The following is a 20534-nucleotide window of genomic DNA, read 5'->3' on the forward strand; positions in this document are numbered from 1 at the left end:
TATATATATATATATATATATATATATATATATATATCTCTCTCTCTGCTGCTGCTCTGCTGCTCTGTGTGTGTGTGGTGTGTGTGTGTGTGTGTGTGTGTGTGTGTGTGTGTGTGTGTGTGTGTGTGTGGTGTGTGTGTTCATGTGTCCCATAGCATGTACACTTCAGAAGAGGTCCAGCTCCACCATTGTTTTTAGAGTTTCTTTTCTGGGTATTTGAAGGCACTGTCCAGTCAGGGTGTACTTTCCTACCTAACATTAGAAAAAATTGTACACCATTTGTAGTGTTTTAAGGTAGGACATATCATGAATGATCACAAAACAGGTAGATTCATGCTCTTACCTTCACATTTTTTAATATTTATGATGGTGAGATCCTGAGCGCCGCACACACAGCAGCCATGACACTGGTGCCATTACTGCACCCGGTCACAACATTACTGTGCATCAATAACTATAAAAAATGTATGGGACCAAGGTAACAATAATAACGCAATGAAGTTTCTTATCGCGTTTGGGCGATTGCGTGTCAAATGAAATAGAGTAAAATAGAGAATGAAATAATATAATAATGAAATAACAAAATATGAAATAATAATGAAATAAGGCCAGAATGGTCTAGAACCTAGAACCAGAATAGACCAGAACCTAAGCTATGCTAAGCTAAGCTAAGCTAACCTAACCTAACTGAGAATAGACCAGAACCTAAGCTAAGCTAAGCTAAGCTAAGCTAATCTAACCTAACCTGACCTGACCTAACCTAACCTAACCTACCTAAACCTAACCTAACCTAACCTAACCTAACTACCTAACTGACCTAACCTAACCTAACCTAACCTAACCTAACCTAACCTAACCTAACCTAACCTAACCTAACCTAACCTAACCTAACCTAACCTAACCTAACCTCCCCACCCTATATCTCCTTCAACCCAGCATCCCATTGGCATCCATGTTCCATGCCATATATAGGTACTGTATAGTGAGCTTTTATTTAGGCACCATGTTTTCATTTTGCTTTACATTCGCCACCCAATCCCCTGCAACCCATCGTCCTGTTGGCATCAAGGATCAAATTTCATGAATTCTTGTTACCTTGGCCCCATACATTTTTTGTGGTTCTTGATGCATCAAGATGATGCATCAAGAACCAGGTTATGTTTGCTTAGCTTAGCTTAGCTTAGCTTAGCTTAGCTAGCTTAGCTAGCTAGCTCAGCTTAGGTTCTGGTCTATCCTCAGTTAGGTGGGTTAGGTTTAGGTTAGGTAGGTTAGGTTTAGTTTAGCGTTAGGTTAGGTTAGGTTAGGTTAGTTTAGGTTAGGTTAAGGTTAGGTTAGGTTAGGTTCAGGTTAGGTTCAGGTTCAGCGTTCAGGTCAGGTCAGGCTCCCCGGGTCAGGTCAGGTTATGTTCAGGTTCAAGGTTTAGGTTAGGTTTAGGTGTAGGTTAGGCTATGTGCTAGACTATTCTGGCCCCTGTGCGTTTCATGAAATACCTAAACGCAATACGAAACAATTTTCATTATGTTATCATGTTACCCTGGTCCCCATTGCATTTTTTTATAGTTCTTGGTAAGCAGACATATTGTATTTACGCAACGGCAACACCCAGAACGGCCGCTAGGGAGTCCAGACGGTGCGGTGTGTGCGGCGCTCGGGAGTCCGCCATCGAAGTTATCAAAATTTGAAGGTAGGAGCATGATTCGACCTGTTTTGAGATTATTTACAATCTGTGCCTGCCTTAAAAACGTGACAAATGTTGTACAATGATTTTTTCTAATGTTAGGTAGGAAAGTACACCTACACCCACTGTTCTGGCCATCTCAGCTGGTGGCTGTTAGAATGCTGACCTAAGACATGCAACTTTGACTACTTAAGCCCAGTCACCAGCAACCATACTTGTTTGTTTACCACATGTTTGATAGCCACAGGCTTAGCCACTGTGTTTGATAGCCACAGGCTTAAACCTGTGAGCCCCGAGTTTGGTGCATGGTTGCCTTAATTGTCTGCATATAGAGCCAATGTTCCAAGGAATTATGATGCTACCTAGACTTTTTGAAGCAAGAAGTACCTAATTTTTCTAGCAAACCTTTGAAATTCTGTGATTTGTAAGTGCATTCATGAGGAATGTACAGTATAAATAAGACAGTACTTGTAGCCATATTCTTTATAGAATAATGAGAAGAAGGGAGAAATAATGCATTCATTTCCATTTTCCAGGTCATTCTGTGAGGAATAGTGATTTTAGTGATTAATATTTTGAATTCAGTACAATTTGAATTAGCCTGAGTTTGGCACACATGTGCTCCAGGCTCATTGTGCAGTCAGTCTGCAAAAATGGAAGATTTTGAAAACATCCTGTTGGGCAGGGCTATGCAAGGAGGAATATTTGGGGTAGATTTTGAGCTGTGGTGGAGAACAAGGATAGCTGGATGAAGTAACTGAGTATGTGAAGAATGCACAAGTGACAGGTCTAGCTGAATGGTTCATTGAACCATATTTATTTTAAATGTGTCAGACCTGTTAGTCTGTATATTGTCTTGCCAGTTCCTAGGTGGAACTAGTTATGCAACCTTCCTGTAGTCAGAGATCCAACAATTCACTTTAAGCACTAGGACACAAGCACCAGGTTTCCCTGCTTGTGCTGAGCAGGGAAATCAGCCACAAACAGCCACACAGCAGATAGGTCAGTATCAGTGTGGCCACTCTGAAACTGTCAGATTCTATCATTTTCATGGTGAAAGTCTTATGTGTTCTTAGGTCCTGTAAATTTGGCAACATAAAGGTGTAATGCAGGACAAAGCATAGTAAATTCATTGTGATTCTGATCCATCCTGAACAGAGCATTAGTGAGAGCATCAGGAAGCTGTGGAGACCCCTAACCCAGTCCTCAAATCATTGGTCCCTGTCCAAACAGAAAAGTTGGCTGCCCCACTTTGGGCAGAATCAGACCTGCCTCAAACATCTTGTGGGCTGGTCTGCCATGTTTTGCATACTGGATGTGTTGCACATCAACACAGTGGATGAATGTTTTTGCCAACTGGCATCCTGTTAGTCTGAACTTTGGTGGTGTCTATTAATCATACCAGCTTGCTGGCAGCATATTAGCAGCTGTAGCTTGGTATGCTGGGGTGTAGCAGCCAGCAGGACCACTACACACCATGTGCTTCAAACTGCTTACAGCAGATGAGCAGCCTCAGCCGTCACAATATTACTGTGCAGGTCTGTGCTCATCAAGGCTAACCTTCTCCTTTGCCCAGCTAGTACTGTCAGACTGCAAGCAGCAGGTAAGGCATGCTGCCAATCACATGATCACCACTACATACTGGAGTGTTCAGTCAGGTTGACTTCTGTCTACCTGTGGCCTGTGCTGTCAGAGTTCTGGCAGCATTTAAACAATCTTGGCTACTGCAGAAGAGTCATTACACATCCCTGTAATCATTGTGGCCAGCCTCTGTGCATCCCCATCTGTTGCTGCCAGAATCTTAACAGCTGATCAGCAGTCGTGGGTATTACAGTGAGGCTACTGCTTACCCATGCACCTAGTTGGAATGACTTCTGCACGTCCTTGGCTGTTGCTGTCAGACTGCTGACAGCCACATACCAGCATGTATGGTGAGGTCCTCTATCTAGTGAGGCTGACATCTGCCTGTTCTCAGTGGTCAATGGGATGTTTCTGGCAGCAGGTGAGTTAATACAGCTGGGTCTTTACACACACCCCTGTACTGAGACCGTTCCAGCTGTCAGACCACCGGCAGCAGGTGAGCGACCTCAGCTACCTTAGCTGGATCATTACACACACCCTTGTACTGGGACTGCCCCAGCTGTCAGACCACCGGCAGCAGGTGAGCGACCTCAGCTACCTTAGCTGGATCATTACACACACCCTTGTACTGGGACTGCCCCAGCTGTCAGACCACCAGCAGCAGGTGAGCGACCTCAGCTACCTTAGCTGGATCATTACACACACCCTTGTACTGGGACTGCCGCAGCTGTCAGACCACCGGCAGCAGGTGAGCGACCTCAGCTACCTTAGCTGGATCATTACACACACCCTTGTACTGAGACTGCCCCGGCTGTCAGACCACTGGCAGCAGGTGAGCGACCTCAGCTACCTTAGCTGGATCATTACACACACCCTTGTACTGAGACTGCCCCGGCTGTCAGACCACTGGCAGCAGATGCGTGATCCCAGCTACCATGGCTGGGCCACTACACACACCCTTGTACTGGGACTGCCGCAGCTGTCAGACCACCGGCAGCAAATGAGTGATCCCAGCTACCTGGCTGGGCCACTACACACACCCCTGCGCTGAGGACTGCCCCCAGCTGTCAGAGCACTGCCAGCAGATGAGTGATCCGCAGCTACCATGGACCGTGGGCCACTAATACACACACCCCGTGCGCTGAGGCCCTGCCCCAGCTGTCCAGAGCACTGACAGCAGATGAGCGACCTCAGGCTACACACAGCTGGGTCGTCACTCACACACCCTGTACTGAGGCCTGATCTACCCTGCACCCAGCTGTCCACTGGCAGACCGCTGGCAGCAGATGAGCGACCTCAGCTACCGCAGTTACGTCATCATGCTAGACAGCGAGCGGTTTAAGTCGCTGGTGCGCTTCGGCCGTGCCGCGCAACTACTCAACAGTCGTCATGTTTAACGGCCATGGACGCGCGCCGCGGCTGCGCCATCTGCCGGTACGCCAGGCTGAGCACACAGCGACGCAAACTGATGGATCTCAGGGCTAATCCGTCATATGCTTGACGTCTTCACCCTCTCCCTGATTCGCCTCTTTTCATAGCGCAAACTGATGGGGGGGGGGGGGGGATGCGAATCCTCTGGGGTTTCCAAAGTAATAAAGATATCATTCAGCGGAAAACTCCAGTGGATTTTTTCAACGAGACATCGCGATTGGTACTAGTTTTTATGTTGTTGGCACACAGTTAACCCCATTATGGCTGACCAAAGATCAAATTTTCCAAAAAAATCCCACCTTTCAGTTTACATCACACGTACGAGACTATGCGTTGTTTGGACACGGAACTTAAACAGGTGTGATCCTTGTTTCATCAGGGTGAGTACAATGGAGTGTATGTTCACGTGTTTTGACCACATATTGATGATGTATAGCTCCGTTAATATTAACGGTGGCGGACCCCCGCGCGCGCTCCGCGGAGTCGCGGTTGCCGCCGCCGCCCGCGCCGTTCGTAGATCCCCGTGCAATGTTCAACAGTCGCCGCTGCTCCGAAAAAAATAACTAGGAACTTGTGTGTGGTGTCAAAACATGCGCAATGGATGCCCCATACGCTACTGAAAATTTGGGCACGATGGCACAACGTGCCAGAGAAATATCCACAAGCAGCCTCAGGGGGAGGGGGGGGGGGGGCGGTTGCATTAACCCCCCCTCCCTATCAGGGCGGGGTTTAAGCACAAGCTCTTGTGAACAAACTACAGATTGGCCGGTCATGCGACGCTTTTACCGACCGATATCATGCATCAGCAACTCGTGCTAACGAAGCCTTGAAACCAACTGCACTGAGTAGGCGAATGTATCAGCTGCGTCTCGCGAGTATATTGCAAAGACGCTCAATCCATAGATGAACTTTCACGGATCGGTAAACGGTCAATGTTGACTTATACGAAACGGATTTAGTGTATAAGATACTGCGAATGGGATCGCGAGATCGCGTCATTGGAACTACATAGACTACATAGCCCTTTTCATGGTTACCTGTATTCGCCCGGGATGTTTGCGTTTGCACAACACTGGTCGCAGTTGTCAAAATCGTAGATCACTGTAGTCATGTATTTGGTTGAATGAGCTTACCAGGCGTGACCAGGCTCATAGCTGGCCAGTTTTCAGACTGCTGTCTATGGAGTAGTGTACTGCAGAGCTCCCCCAGTTTAACACTCCGGAAGAACGAGCTTCTCAACAGGCTGATCACGCCCATAGTTTCCAATCTGGGCCCATTACCTGAGTTTTCGACATCATCTACACGATGACAGCTGATAACTCACACGCCTTGTCGCTGGTATCGTCCCACGCCGCATTGACCGTGGGAAGGTGGAGTAGAGTTCGTGGCAAGTTGACGGATGTTGCAGTACTTTCCTACTCTACTCGTTGCCTTTTTTGCAAGAAGTTCCGTCTTGACCCTGTAGATGTAACGATTCTTCGAAATGTGGCGTCGTAAAGGGAGTGTTCCACAGTTGTATGGGGTTTTGAACGGAGATAATCATCTTGAAGGTGATCCGGCGCAGTTCACAGCTCTGCCCGTTTTAAGACCTAAACCTCTTTTGTTTCTTAGCTACACGTCCGAGATGTGCAGACTACTTCTGGCAGACTATTTCAAAGTCACCCAGACATTAATGCCGCTATAATAACAACATTCAAATCCTGCCATTCCATTAGCCAGGCGACGATCAAAACCAACAAAAGTGTAATGGTCGCGTCGCTCACATATGGCGTTCGTGAGTATGATTTCCAGATGTGACGGTCGCCAATGGGCCCGCAATGTTTTGTAAGGTACGATGATGTAAGCAGACAACGTGTTGAGGAATATATTTGCTAAACAGAGAAGTTGTGCTGTTTACTAAACAGAGAAATTGTATTGTCTAGAGCAGTCTGTTTTACTTAAGTACACCAGCAATTACAAGAGAGCTGATTTAATCATATCTGATGCTTGCCTCATTATATTCAAATGTGGAACATTCCCTTTAACATGGTCCCAATAGAGAGAAGTTAGATGAAGTGCCACTTACATTATGGTATTATACTAGTCATATTATTGCAGTCAAACACAGCGCAGAAGTGGCAATGTTTCAGTTTTTTAAAATAGTTTGTTGGTGTTTTCAGGAGTTGTTTGTACTATTTTTCCCTCATTCAATGAAAAGTGCGATAGGCTTCCAGTGGGGGCGGCCCTTTTGACTGTGTCGTTATCTGATAAAAAACATGGAGTACGGTTCGCCCCACTTTAAACAATGAACATTATTTCCTCGAATACGGTTTCATCATTTAAGTAGTCATCGCTCTGCCAGCTCCACTATCTGCACACCGCTGTGGGATATCCATTTTGAACTGTTTTCAGGGAGGCGAATGACGAGTATATGATCACGGCAACATCACACCGCTATTCGAAGTCGTACCCCAACAACGTCTTCTTCGCTATGGTCGATTTCGACAAGGGCTCGGACGTCTTCCAGTCGGTGAGCGCGCTCCCCGTGACATGCTCGTGTCCAGAATGACCATCATAATGTGAGCTTCCGAGGGAACAGCCGTTTCTGGAAAATACTGATGTCTTCGAACAGCAGTGATTGCGTGTAAGCCACATAATGATTGGTTGATTTCAAACACAGCCATTTTACCACGAAAATGAACTGTTGTGTGCTCTTCAACTACGTCTGTGAACCGGACCTTTTTATTCAACCACAAGGATTAATATTGCGCCTAACTGTTCCCCTTCTATCCGTGCAACTCAATATCAACACGGCCCCGGTGTATTACGCTTAACTGCCGCTCCCTTCTGTCCGCGTAGCTCAAGATCAATACGGCTCCGATGTTCATCCACTTCCCGGCGAAGGGCAATTACCGCAAGTCTGACATCATGGACATCCAGCGGACGGGGATTTCTGCCGAGATCCTGGCCAAGTGGGTGGAGTCGATGACGGACGTGCAGGTAAGCGGAGGCGCGAGCCCACGGTCCGGGTCTCCGGCAAGTCCCGGTCCGCCAGGCGGCGCGGTACAGCTCACATCGGTGAGCTGGCCGGGGTGCAAGCGTTGAGCTGATTCGGGGCAACTGGGCCGTGAATAGTGTCACTCACGTGCAGTGCCGCGCCCGCTGGCGCCGGTGGGACCCACCGCCGGCCGTGTCGTGCGTGCCTGACACTGTCTGCTGACGTCGGAGGGACTCGCCGCCGGCCGTGTCGTGCGTGCCTGACACTGTCTGCTGACGTCGGAGTGACTCGCCGCCGGCCGTGTCGTGCGTGCCTGACACTGTCTGCTGACGTCGGAGGGACTCGCCGCCGGCCGTGTCGTGCGTGCCTGACACTGTCTGCTGACGTCGGAGGGATCCGCCGCCTGCTTTGTCGTGCGTCTCTGACGACGCCGCCTGCCGGCCGCGCCGCACAGATCCGCGTGATCCGGCCGCCCAACTACGCCGGCACGGCCGGCCTCATGCTGCTGATGGCGCTGTTCGGCTTCCTCATCTACCTGCGCCGCAACAACCTCGAGTTCTTGTACAACAAAACCATGTGGGCGGTGTTGGCACTGGTGAGTGCTGAGTGTGTTCGGCTCCGGCCGCGGAGGGCCCTACGGTGTTGGGGAGCTCGCTACCCGCAGGATGTGTTCGGTTCTATCTGTGGAGGGCCACGTGGTGTTGGGGAGCTCGCCACCCGCGGGACCTCGTGGTGTCGGGAGCTCGCCACGCGCGGGGTGTGTTCGGCTCCGGCCGCAGAGGGCCACGTTGTGTTGGGGAGCTCGCCACGCGGCCGGTCAGACGAGCGAGACTACTCTGCCTGCACCACACAGATGTGCAGACACACTGGTGGTGCATGTTGCTTGACTGATGTTACCATCCGGCCTGACACGAGCCCTGCCACAGCCCGGTACCTGGGCCCGGGCCTTGCGCAGCGCCTGAGCTGTCCCACTGTGCAGCTCCGGAGGACGTTCACAGCTCCAGAGCGGGCCGCCTCTGCCGCAGTTCTTCACCTTCTCAATGACATCGGGCCAGATGTGGAACCACATCCGCGGCCCGCCCTTCATGCAGAAGGCTCGCAACGGCGGCGTTCTCGTACATTGCCGGCGGCTCGCAGTCCCAGCTGGTGGTGGAGACGTACATCATCATCGTGCTGAGCGCCCTCACCGTCAGCGGCATGGTGAGACGGCAGCCCCGGCCGCGCCGGCGGCCGTACGGTCCGCCCGGTGGCGTCGGGGCGCGCGGCACGCGTGTCGCCACTGGCGGCGAAGAATGGCTGGATGAATCACTGCGATGGGGTCTAAAGGCATAGAATGCCGGCGATGTGCGTCAGGTGAGTTTACGGCGGACGCTCATCCGGCGGCAGACCGTTGTGTGGTATACGTGGGTGGGAAGTGTCAGCAGCGTGACCGACCCCGACGCTCTGAACGCGGCTTGAGCCTGACCGGACTGGACCTGACCGGACCTGCCCCAGATCTTGATGATTGAGGCGGCCAGCACCAAGGCGGACGTCAAGAAGCGCCGCATCATGGCCATTGTCGGCCTGGCCATGCTGGCACTGTTCTTCAGTCTGGAGCTCTCTATCTTCCGCTCCAAGACCGGCGGCTACCCGTACAGGTAAGCGGCAGAAGCGCGGACCTCGGGCGTTCCTCCGCCCGCACCGCAGCACCGCGGCCGAGTGCAGGTCTCAGTGGTCGCACATCTGTGCGTGTGGGCTTACATACTCCACTCTGGTTTTGCCAGAATTTACCGGATTGTCATTACATGAAATTTGGGCGTTTGTGTTTTTTGGTTCCAGTGGATATCTTTTCGGAGTACAAATGCACTGAATAGGTAGTGTCGTTCTTGGTAAGCGCCATAGTATGTGTGAACGGAAGACTTGATGAAACGATGCTGACAATAATTTTGTTTGTTGAACGATAGCCCAGCAATTTGTATAAACTTGATTAGGTAGTGGCGAAATTTTACTCTCATTTTAAGGAATCATTAAACATCTATGCCTGGGTCCCAAAAAGACAAACCCAAATTTCGGACAGCCGCACTGCGCACTGGATTCGGAGACCAGCAGCGTGACAATGATGGGTCGGCGGCCGGTCGCACTGGGATTTAGACGAGATCGGTGTGTGTGGGCGGCGTGTGGTTGGCCTGCGAGGTCGTGCTGACGTCTCCCCCCCCCCCCCCCTGTTCCAGCTTTCTGATCCACTAGACGGTCGGGCCGCGCCGTCGCCGCCGCAGTCCGGGCCCGCGGCGGCGCGGCCGGGCCCGGTCGGCCAGATGAGCGGGTGGTTTGTTGCGTTTTGCGTTGGCCGCGGTCGATAGTGGCGCACCGTCCCCGCTGCGTTCACATTCCGTGTCGGCGAGGCCCGTCTGTGATGTTGGATTGGTCGGATTTGCGTGCGTTCTGTCCGCCTGTGGTGTTGGATTGGTCGGATTTGCGTGCGTTCTGTGCGCCTGTGGTGTTGGATTGGTCGGATTTGCATTCGTTCTGTCCGCCCTGGTTTGGTTTTAAATTTGTGTTGTGTTTGTTCCGGTCCGTCGCACCCGGCCGCCGATTCTGGTGCGTGACGTCACAACGTGTGGTATCTGTTCTGAGTGATGCCTATGGAGCACCAGCGATTTCCTCCCCCGCGACGGCCGTATGCCAGTGTTGGCCTCATGTGGTGGCCAGAGAGGCTGTCTCGGCGGGCGAGTGGTTTTACACAATACAGCTGTGCCGTGGGTGGACATGGTGTGCGAGTCGGCGAGCTATGACGCCAAGGCTGCGGGGTCAGGTGTCTCCCAGCAGTCTAAACAGCCAGGGGACGCAACGGCCAGCCGGAGCCTGGGTACGGGCCACAGCTCCCTCGAGGTCAGCATCGCTACAAACCACGCCACCTCGTTTGGCTCAAGTGTCGTAAGAAACAGGCTTCGGGATGCATCCGATTTATTATTCAATGACCTCTTTGTATATTAGACCCTGTGTGACTGGTCGCTCGCGCTAGACTAAATCCTGATTTATTAGTCAATGACCTCTTTGTATATTAGACCCTGTGTGACTGGACACTCGCACGAGACTAAATCGTGATTTACTAGCCAATGACCTCTCTGTATATTACACGCTGTGTGACTGGTCACTCGCGCTAGGCTAAATCCTGATTTGTTAGTCAATGACCCCTTTGTGTGTTACACCCTGTGTGACTGGTCGCTCGCGCTGGACTAAATCCCGATTTACTAGTCAATGACCTCTTTGTATATTCGACCCCGTGTGACTGGTCGCTCGCGCTAGACCAAATCCTGATTTACAATTCAATAGCCTCTTTGTATATTACACCCTGTGACTGGTCGCTCGCGCTGGACTAAATCCTGATTAATTTGTCAATGACCTCTTTGTATATTAGACCCTGTGTGACTGGTCGCTCGCACTAGACTAAATCCTGATTTATCAGTCAATGACCTCTTTGTATATTAGACCCTATGTTACTGGTCGCTCGCACTAGATTAAATCCTGATTTATTAGTCAATGACCTCTTTGTATATTACACCCTACGTGAATGGTCGCTCACGCTAGACTAAATCCTGATTTATTAATTAGCAACCCCTTTCTATATAAGTCGGTGCGACTGGCAGCTCGCACTCGACTAAATCTGGCTCGGGTACATCACTGATTGGCAACACTTTTGGCTGTCGTTTTCGGCGATAGCAAACCCATTCTCCACGTATACGGATACCCAAGGTCATGGCGGCATGACGTTACCAGGGCTCCCGTTTCTACGTGTTTGAATTTCCTCTATCGGCGCTGACATTTAAAAGCACTTATGCTACGAACCTACTACAAATAACGCAGAGCAATATTCGCGACACAACATCTGAATGTTTTAATGTTATCAGTTGGATGTGAATTACCACTGATCGTTACCTGAGGGATTTCACGATGTGCTGTCCGGCTGGTGGGATTTTCGGGAGAGCACCGAACCAATCCACAGTTCAAACCACCGTGACAGACCGGCACGTGCACTCAACTGCCGACCATCAGCCACCTAGACCAGCCTCCTTTATCCAGCTTCTCAAAGCAGAAGTTCGTAGATCATGGCGAGAAGGGCTTGTATATAGACATGCTGAGCGTACACCAGGACGCGTACGGTTAAACAGGCGTCGACGAGTGCGACACGGTAATAGGAGCCCACACCAACCTGCGCAATCCATGACGCATGGGAGGCAGGCAACGCCGCCATACGATACGTCTGTACATCATGCATACGTGTTGGCGACGTGGTATGGATCAGACAACAGCGGCTGCCCGACCGCAGCCCGACGGCGTTGTGCTGGTAACAGGTGTTGGCGCGCGATGACAAGTGCCAAGCCAGTCATACACAACTCGCATCACTTCCGACGTGGCCCAAATGCAGCTGTGTGAAGGGCAGCCTCCCACGGTGACGCCGTGGTCTTGGCCTCGCCGCCTCTTTGACAATTGCTCCATTTCCTGAACCGACCGAGAACGCGGGGCATGCGCGACGTGGTCGACGACGATTTTCAATTCCCTGTGCAAACAGGGATAGTAGAGCTTCTGTTGCGGCGACCGTTTCATTCGGACAGGCCCCCTGACGGGATACAGGGATTCATCCCCCAGCAAAAGTATGAGTGGGTCAACAGCAGGCGTGACGGTCGCCACGACCTAACTCCACCACCGATCGTGTTTCTATCTTCAGCTGCGACAGCACCACTTCACACGAGCGGGTGGGGTCCCTGGGTGACTGCCGGGTCGATACTTCGCGTCCCGCCACCGGCCGCGGTCCGCTGCGCACCTCACAGCAAGTACGGCAAAATGGCCCGCCGCTGCGCCGGGTAGTCGTCGAACTTCTGCCTGTACCAGATGTGCGACATCAGTGCGGCCCCCACCTGCGAACCAGGACGGTCAGCTTAGCAGGGTGGTCCGCCGCTCGCCATCCGGGCCGGCGCCGCGTGCGTCCGATGGGCAGCCCCGTCCGGAATCCGGTCATTAGCGACGGCAGCCGGCGGCTTTTTACGCCGGCGCCGCGCATCAGATGCGGCCAGCCGGGTCAGGGCGGGTCTGCCCGGCGCCAGTCGAGCGGCGGTGCCGGCAGCACGAAGAGACGCCGCCCGAGCAGCGGTCAGCGGGCCCCGCAGGTTTCCGACCCGCTCAGCCGCCATCAGCCGCCAGCACGCGACCGACATGCGCGAGACTGCCCTGCTGCTGGCGCTGGCCACGGCCGCTGCCGCCCAGAAGTTGCGACTGGGCCACTGCCCCAACGTGAAGTCCGTCTCCGACTTCAACATCACGACGTTCTCCGGCGTGTGGTACGAGAACCGCAAGTTCCCCACCTGGTACGAGATCGGCCAGGGGTGCACCACAGCCGAGTACCAGGACGTCGGCTACGCCGTGTACGTGGCTAACGAAGCCAGCGGTCCGCTGTGGAAGACCAGGAGGGTGCGGGGCTACGCCTTCTTCACGGGCTCGCCGACGAAGGCGAACCTGGCAGTGGGCTTCCCTGAGCCGGCCGACCGCACCCACACCAACTACCGGGTGCTGGAGACCGACTACACCGAGTACGCCGTAATCTACAGCTGCAAAAACGTGGTGGGGATGCACAGAGAGTGGCTCTGGCTGCTGACCCGACGGCCGCGCACGCAAGCCTCGGTTGTGCTCGGCGTCGTTCGCAGGCTAGTCCACTATGGCATCAAGGCGTACGAGATGGTGCCCACCAGGCAGCTACTCTGTCCGGGCCGCCTTTTATCTGACCTCGGATAGAGCCCATCTAACCCGGGGACGCGGTGCGGCAGCCGTCGCCTTGGACATCCGCGGTCGCTGCGACTCGGAGGGGGGGGGGGGGGAGGGCTGAGATAAGCAAGGCAGTTGGTTTGCGAGAGATCACGCGACGTGGGTATTACGCGGTATCGTGCGGATGTTTGCAACATATCGATTTAGGCCTTGTCGCGCATTACATAAAATTGATTAACTGAACTGATTTTCGAGTCAAACGTGTGTAAACTTGTACAAGCAATAAAGACATGTACAAGCAATAAAGATCAGCTTTGAATGCCCTGCATCTCTGCGGGCCCGGTGCCCAACCGAAGAACTACCGGGGGTCCTGGTTGACCCGACGTGATTGAATACAGCACACACAATCGTGAAATCAAATACACGGGGAAACAACGATGGCATACCAACAAAAACCGGTTCAACTTTAATTGAGACTAGCCCACCCTTTTTCCTGATACAAATAAATAAAAACTGAGACGGCCATACTCTTCGAACACGTTTTTAACATGTCAATAACCGACGGCAGCACAGGTCAGTCACATTTCGATAACAGAGCGCCCGGAAGCAAAGCAGACATTCGTGTTTTTCGCGCGCCTGTGAAAAGAAGCGAGCGGATACAAACACTGAGAACATTAACATTGCGCTGATACAGAAATGTCCTTAAGTAGTGCCTTCATAAATGTTAACCTTCACATTATGGTCAATTCAGCTGGCCTATTCGCCTGTCTGCCAATCACCAAGGCTTATCTAACAGCCCTCCAGTCTAAGCCAATCCGGACGGGGACAAGGAGCCGCGCGACCGACCGCTGCACGCGCGTCTCCCGCGGCGCCGCCAGCCGCTCACCTGGTTCGAGACGACCCAGAACCAAACGGCCAGCCACGAGAGGTGCGCCGGCCCCAGGATGACCGCCAGGCAGGTGTACATGACCACCTCGGCCAGGTAGTGTGGGCACGAGACGTACTCGAACCAGTCGCCGCGAGGGATGGCGTGGCGCTCGCTCACCACGGCGCCTGCAGCAGGGCGGCCAGGTCAGCGGGGCTGTGTGACCTCCCGCCAGCCACCGGTCGGCTGGAGCGGTGGGGCGGCACGGGTCAGCGGGACCGTCTGCTCAGCTGGCCAGCAGAAGGCAGGAGGAAAGGCGGATGTCAGCGGCACCGCTTGACCTCTCGCCGGACAGGGGTCATCGGAGCGCGCAGGGCCTGCGAGCCGGGGCATCGGTAGAGGGGCGGGGGCGGGGGTCGGCCCAGCTCTGAGAGACAGCCCTCCACGTCGCCGGCTGGCTGCCCACCCGCAGTGGATCAGTCACCGGGGCGCGGGCAGGTCCAATCAGTCATCGCGTCGCCGGTGAACGTCATTCATTCATGCTGCCGTGGCAATTGCCCGCCAATTATACAGCAGCGGCATGTCACAGCGGTAAAAAAATCGCCCAAATTGTACGAAAATGTAGCGTTCTTCTATGACATGCCCTAGGAGTCAAAACGCATATTTGTACGTAAATAAACGCATAAGTCCTTGTCAGAACGACTGATGACATGTACTGGAACTAAATGCATGATATTCGCCAGCCATGCCCGCGGAAAATTACGCCTATCTTAGAGAACAATTGTCCAAAGATATCGTTGCTGGTCCTTAAAATGGCAAGTTCTTTACGTAGAACGTTGTACTTAATGTATGTCGGGCACATATCATCAACAGCTACAAAAACGATACCGGTTACAATGTGGGGAGCCAACAGTCTTTTTGCGTTGGTCTGATTTGTTGCACGCCACTGACCAGGAAGCACAACCAAATCCAATCGACGGAGTCAGGGATGTGAAGGAGGCGTCCGCACACGTCGGCGGCTGTTTCCAAGCAAGTGCAATTATTCCATACGTCACCTGGACCACATCTGACTGATGCCGGCCAAACGGCGACTTCACGGCCACACCACGCATCGGGGCCATATGTGCGTGCGTGTGTGCGTGTGTGTGCGTATGTGAGTGTGAGTGCGTGCGTGCGTGCGTGCGTGAACGCGCGCGCGTGCATGCGTGTGCATGTTTCCCGTGAAATTTGAACAGTGCACGGTCACGACCGGAAACATCGATCACATTCCACGTCCACATCCCACCAACAGAAACATTGCCCGCGGATGCGGGGCGTAGGTAAAAGTGGAAATTACTTGCAGTTAGATGTGGGCACCCTATCAAACAACACGGAGGCCGAGCGCCGCTTCCAAAGCCCGTTCACAGCGGCCATTTGGGCTTTCCAGAGATACTGGCGGTTGGTCAGCACGTTCTGGGCAGCATTTCACAGCAGTCGAAAGAGCGCCTTTATAGTTGCACACATTTTGCAACACACAAGATCTTAGCGCCATTGTTGGCAGCAGCCAGCTTACAGTTTCAGCCAGCCGGTTTTTACAGGTTAAATTCGGATGACTACCGGTGGCAAAAACTCACAGAAAAGGGCAGTGCCCTGGGCAGTTCAACCAGTGGGGCGGGGTGGACGAGAAGAGTGGCCAAATAAGTCATGTGTTAGTATTGTCGGTCTGAGCACAGTGCATTAAGCATTCGGAAAGGTAAAGCAAAAATAACGGCTGACAGGCAAGAATTGCATGACGTGGAAACTGTAAGGAAAATACCTGAAAGCTACATAGCAAGATGTTTGGTGCCATAGGTGCAACCACGCCTCTGATTAGTGGGGAAAGGGATAAACAAAAATGTGGGGGAACAGCCCGCCTTGAAAATGACATGTTGACTGGAAAATCGTGCAAACCCGTCCATTCTGCGGGAAAAGTTGTAGGGCATAACATAGGGGAGGGGATGTCTCCCCGTCCCAAGTGGTAGCCCCAGACATACAGTGCAGTTTGGAACATGCTATGAAACACACAGGGCACGCACACTGTTGCCGTCTCCGCTTAGCTCTTTTTTCCCGCAGATTTCCGCACAATTCCGCAGACAAGCTAGTTGAATTCAAGGCGTGCCACCGTTTTTGTTTTAAAAAAGTGCAAGGAGCAGTGTGAAGCATATGATACCTTAACGTGATCATCCACGACCCTGACCTTGGATGACCTTGATTCAAAATATTCAAGTTGCGAGTCCTAATAAATATGCATGCAAGTCGTACTGCCATAACACCTGCACATTGTCAAGCTATAGTGTTAACCAACGTGACTCCATCTTAATGTTAAATGGTACTTACCGTCATTAACACTACAGCTCATTTTGGTTAATCGTAACGCGGCTTTGCTGTCCAACCTGCTGGCATGGCCTTTCCAAAGGTCACGGCATATGTTAAGTTCACGGTATTAGCACCTCACAGCTACGAAACAGATCACCAAGACCTGGGGCGTAGGGAGCCAAGGATGTTTCATGCTTCAGCCCTGCAAAAGTTTGATAATGAGGTCACTGACCTAACAATGTAGGATGTTAAAAGTTCCAGGTCAAGTGTAAGGAGTTTTCGAGCAAAGCTAGCCACAAGTTATCACAATTTGATGACAACTCCGGAAGGTACATAAAAAAAACATCGCATTCTTACCGCCCACCATAACTACTAGCAAAAGCTGGACCACTTATTGCTAAAAGCCGCAGGAAGCTTGAACCGCCGATTACAAAGGGATTAGATTAAACAGAGCGCACGAGCAGGCTTCAAAAGGTTCGACGCTTGACGCGCGACGCATCGACATCGGCGTGCGTCCTCTCCCTCGACTTTGATATCGTACTTTGACAAACGGGGCAGGGCATCACACATACCCTGATTGGAAACGCACTATTTGACGGAAGAATGAGTGTCCGGACTTCCGTCCCCTCTGGTGTGTTAGGACGTGCGAAACATTCCGGCCAGCTAATTTCCCGGCTGGGGTCGGGTGTTAATGAGCCTTGAAAAGGACTGCATGACGTTTGGATGGCAGCTCTGTGCCACGATTCGAACGCTCTCAGCCGGCACAGCGCTGGATTCGCAGCCAGGAGACCCAATGACGTTCAAATACCAGCAATTCCAGGGAGACGATGCGGGTTGAAGTGCTCAAATACCAGCAATTCCAGGGAGACGATGCGGGTTGAAGTGCTCAAATACCAGCAATTCCAGGGAAACGATGCGGGTTGAAGTGCAAACGGGGCTAAAGAGCAAACGCCGTCCTGTACATTTTAGGAATCAACACCTGACGACGGCAGGAAAGTCAACTAGACGAAACCTTGTGAGCGTCTGAGACGACGGACGTGAATGCTCGTCAGTACTTAGTCCACCCGTAAAGCATGAACATCCCGTCCTGAATCCTTCCGTAAAACCCACAAATAACTGATTCTTCAACACTACCAAAACTGCGAACAAGGCTTCACAAAATCCTGCGGGCCGGGTTTGACCTAGCGACCTATGGATGTCTGACAAACCACTACAGTCCACCGCTCTACCCGCTGAGCTACAAGAGGACCCGAAAACGGCAGCTGCTGTTCAGGGATTAGAAGGCATCACTGGCCTGGTTTTACCACCTCGCTGACATCAACCGGCGCTTTTACCTGGCCAACGGCTACCTTCGCCGTCGCGGCTGATACGCGGCTGAAGTAGCAGGCGTCGGCCATTGGTAGTTGGCGATCTTCCGTGTTTACTTGCAAAGTGATCCTGAGTGCTTAAAATACTCCACCGCGCATCATTTTGGACATCATTTTACGCGAAACTGAGAGACAAAATGGATGGCAATGGATCAGTACAGCGTGGAAAGTGGTGGCACTAAAGCGGGGCATATGGTGCCAACATAATCGGATACATCTTTATCATCGATCGGGCCGCAGCGACTTGCATACAACAAATAATTCACAAATAACTAATTGTTGGCAGCTCCATCAGTTACTTGCGCAGCCACCGGCGTTGCAAAAGGTTTAACTTGCCACCAAACTGTTAACATCCGCGACGGAAGACCACTGAAAATCACCCCCCTCAAGTGGGGCGATTGAAGTGTATCCTCCACGACCTCTAGAAACTATACAAACTAGAAACACTGCGGTTGCCAGGTGGGTGATGGCTTACATAAACTCTGCTGCGAGCAAACTAAGTGACCCTAGGTGGAAGTCGTCCAAAACAGATACGGGAAGACGTGTTCAAAGTTGTCAATTTCCGCATTGTTTAAGTTTCTGCTCAAAGTGTTTGCCCGTTCAATGGAAAATCAGCCGTGATTCTCAGTTGAAAATATCAAATGTGCGAGACCGTCACAAATGACACAGGACTAGCTGAACATAATGATTCCAGCAGCCGCCTCCAACCTCAACAAATACGGAAACCCTCATCTATTTCCACTCTAGCCCCCCCCCCCCCCCCCCATCCTCCCGCTTTAGACCAGCGGCGATATGCAGTAAAACACAGCCACGATGAAAGTCCTAAGGAGCACCCAAGCGCATGCGCCTGTCACAACGACCACACTAAGTCCGAAAATTTGATGAGTTATCCCAGCATAAAACAACTTCAGGTAACAAGTAGGATACCGAACGTATAAGAGTGTACCCCAAAGTCCTACACATATACATCCTTAGGCAGCTGAGTGCCGACGTTTTCACAACACTCAGGTGCGCACGAAAGGCTGGACCATGTGTAAAAAGCCTGGCCATGGGTAGGCGACGTTTCGGCACGGCGGAAGCTGGTGAGCGGCTGGTCCGCGCGGCAAGAACGATTTTGGTGCGTGTTCTGGTGCTATTACATTGGTCTTAAGTGATCGTGCCCACCGATCATCGTTTCTGACTGTCGTGAAATTTTCAGCTATCAGTTACACTCGATTAACGTTTACTCCAGGCCAGAGAAAACACATATAGAAAGATCCAGCTTGATGTAACTAGGACACCAGATTAAATACCAACTCTGTTTAGAGCACACAAGGAAAACAAAAGTACAATAAACATGTCATAGCTAAATGGATGTGTGTCACATTGTATGCGCATTTGACCATAAGCATACGGAATACATGACTATGTTCTTACCGGACTCATCTTTCCTCAAGTTGGCGAAGATACAGTGTGCTTTGTACTGATGCAGCCAAGCCAGCATAAAGATGGCGCCACAGGTCCGGTCCAGCCAGCTCAGCTTGGTCACGTTAAACAGGCGGCGACCACGACCACCTGCCCGAGGTAGTGACACGGAGACGGTCAACACAGGCCATGCGTGTCAGCTTGCGGTACCTCCTTCTGTCTCTCGACCTGAGGTCAGTCTGCGACAGCAAAGGCTACAGCTGGGACGACATCCAGCCAGATACGGACAGCCACAGCTACAGCCCGTAACCACATCTTATCCCAATGACATCACTTTGTTCGATGTCAATAGAGTCGTGTTTTTGCCGTCACGCCGATTATAGCGGGATAAATGCAGGCACGGTCGATGGTGAGTCTCACACCCACCACCTCTCGCTCGCGCCGCGTGCGGCGGGTTGGCAGGCCGCCAATGGGAGGCCATCCGCCACCCTCACCGTCCTCAACGAAGCCAGGAGCCTCGGCAAGCACGGCGGCCACGCCAAGCACGTAATGCAGCACGCCGGCCACGTACTGGCCCAGGTGGATCCTGGTGTTCGACGGCACGTGCACGAACACGTGCTCGTACAGCCTGGAAAGGACGGGCGGTGGGCGGGAGTGACAGCAGCATGTGACAACGCGACGACAGTGACAGGATCAGAGCGGATGACCGCAACCAACGACCACAACCGGAAAGATACGGGCAGGTAGAGCGTTTTGGAGCGTGTTTCTGCGCATTTTGAGGCCAACGCAGATCATTCAACGAGGACAGAGCCAGCCATTGTGGCTAAGCAATGACAGGACAATGGCAATGAATGAATTCAGCACAAAGGCACATGACTCAACAGAACGACACAGCGGAAGCGTGAGCAGCGGGATTACCGCAGTTCGAGAGCTCACGCACACCTAGGTTCGCTGTCAACACATTTACAAACATAACGCTATTCTTATGATTATCCACATGTGTTTTTTACATGGAATGAGCGTCTCTAGTCAGTTACTACTCCACCCCACGATGAATTCCTAGTCAGGAGCGTGAGTCCGTACCTGCGGCAGATCTGCGTCGTGAGCAGACACATGGACCAGGAGCGTGAGTCCGTACCTGCGGTAGATCTGCGTCGTGAG

The 20534-nt window shown here is 52.1% G+C and overlaps 2 protein-coding genes across 2 annotated transcripts; one reads left to right on the forward strand and one right to left on the reverse strand.

Annotated features, from left to right (window-relative positions):
* Window positions 1-4194: 4194 nt before the first annotated feature.
* Window positions 4195-10408, forward strand: LOC119092538 (tumor suppressor candidate 3-like). Its single transcript, XM_037215497.1, is given in 11 exon segments — window positions 4195-4220; window positions 4518-4614; window positions 4616-4654; window positions 4656-4693; window positions 7082-7199; window positions 7529-7669; window positions 8122-8262; window positions 8693-8782; window positions 8784-8867; window positions 9162-9304; window positions 9878-10408. Coding segments are annotated over 11 exon segments (933 nt in total). The 3' UTR covers window positions 9894-10408.
* A 1342-nt stretch (window positions 10409-11750) lies between these two features.
* On the reverse strand, window positions 11751-20526 carry LOC119091273 (polyprenol reductase). Its single transcript, XM_037213964.1, has 5 exons — window positions 20457-20526; window positions 19868-20001; window positions 19386-19523; window positions 14290-14456; window positions 11751-12562 (listed from the first exon to the last, which is right to left on the reverse strand). Exons 1-5 carry the CDS (start codon window positions 20486-20488, stop codon window positions 12470-12472), a joined length of 564 nt encoding a protein of 187 aa, XP_037069859.1. The 5' UTR covers window positions 20489-20526; the 3' UTR covers window positions 11751-12469.
* Between the last annotated feature and the right edge of the window lie 8 nt (window positions 20527-20534).

Source organism: Pollicipes pollicipes, unplaced genomic scaffold (assembly GCF_011947565.3).
Source record: "Pollicipes pollicipes isolate AB1234 unplaced genomic scaffold, Ppol_2.1 Scaffold_3447;HRSCAF=4054_pilon_pilon_pilon, whole genome shotgun sequence".
Taxonomy (NCBI): Eukaryota; Metazoa; Arthropoda; class Thecostraca; order Pollicipedomorpha; family Pollicipedidae; genus Pollicipes; species Pollicipes pollicipes.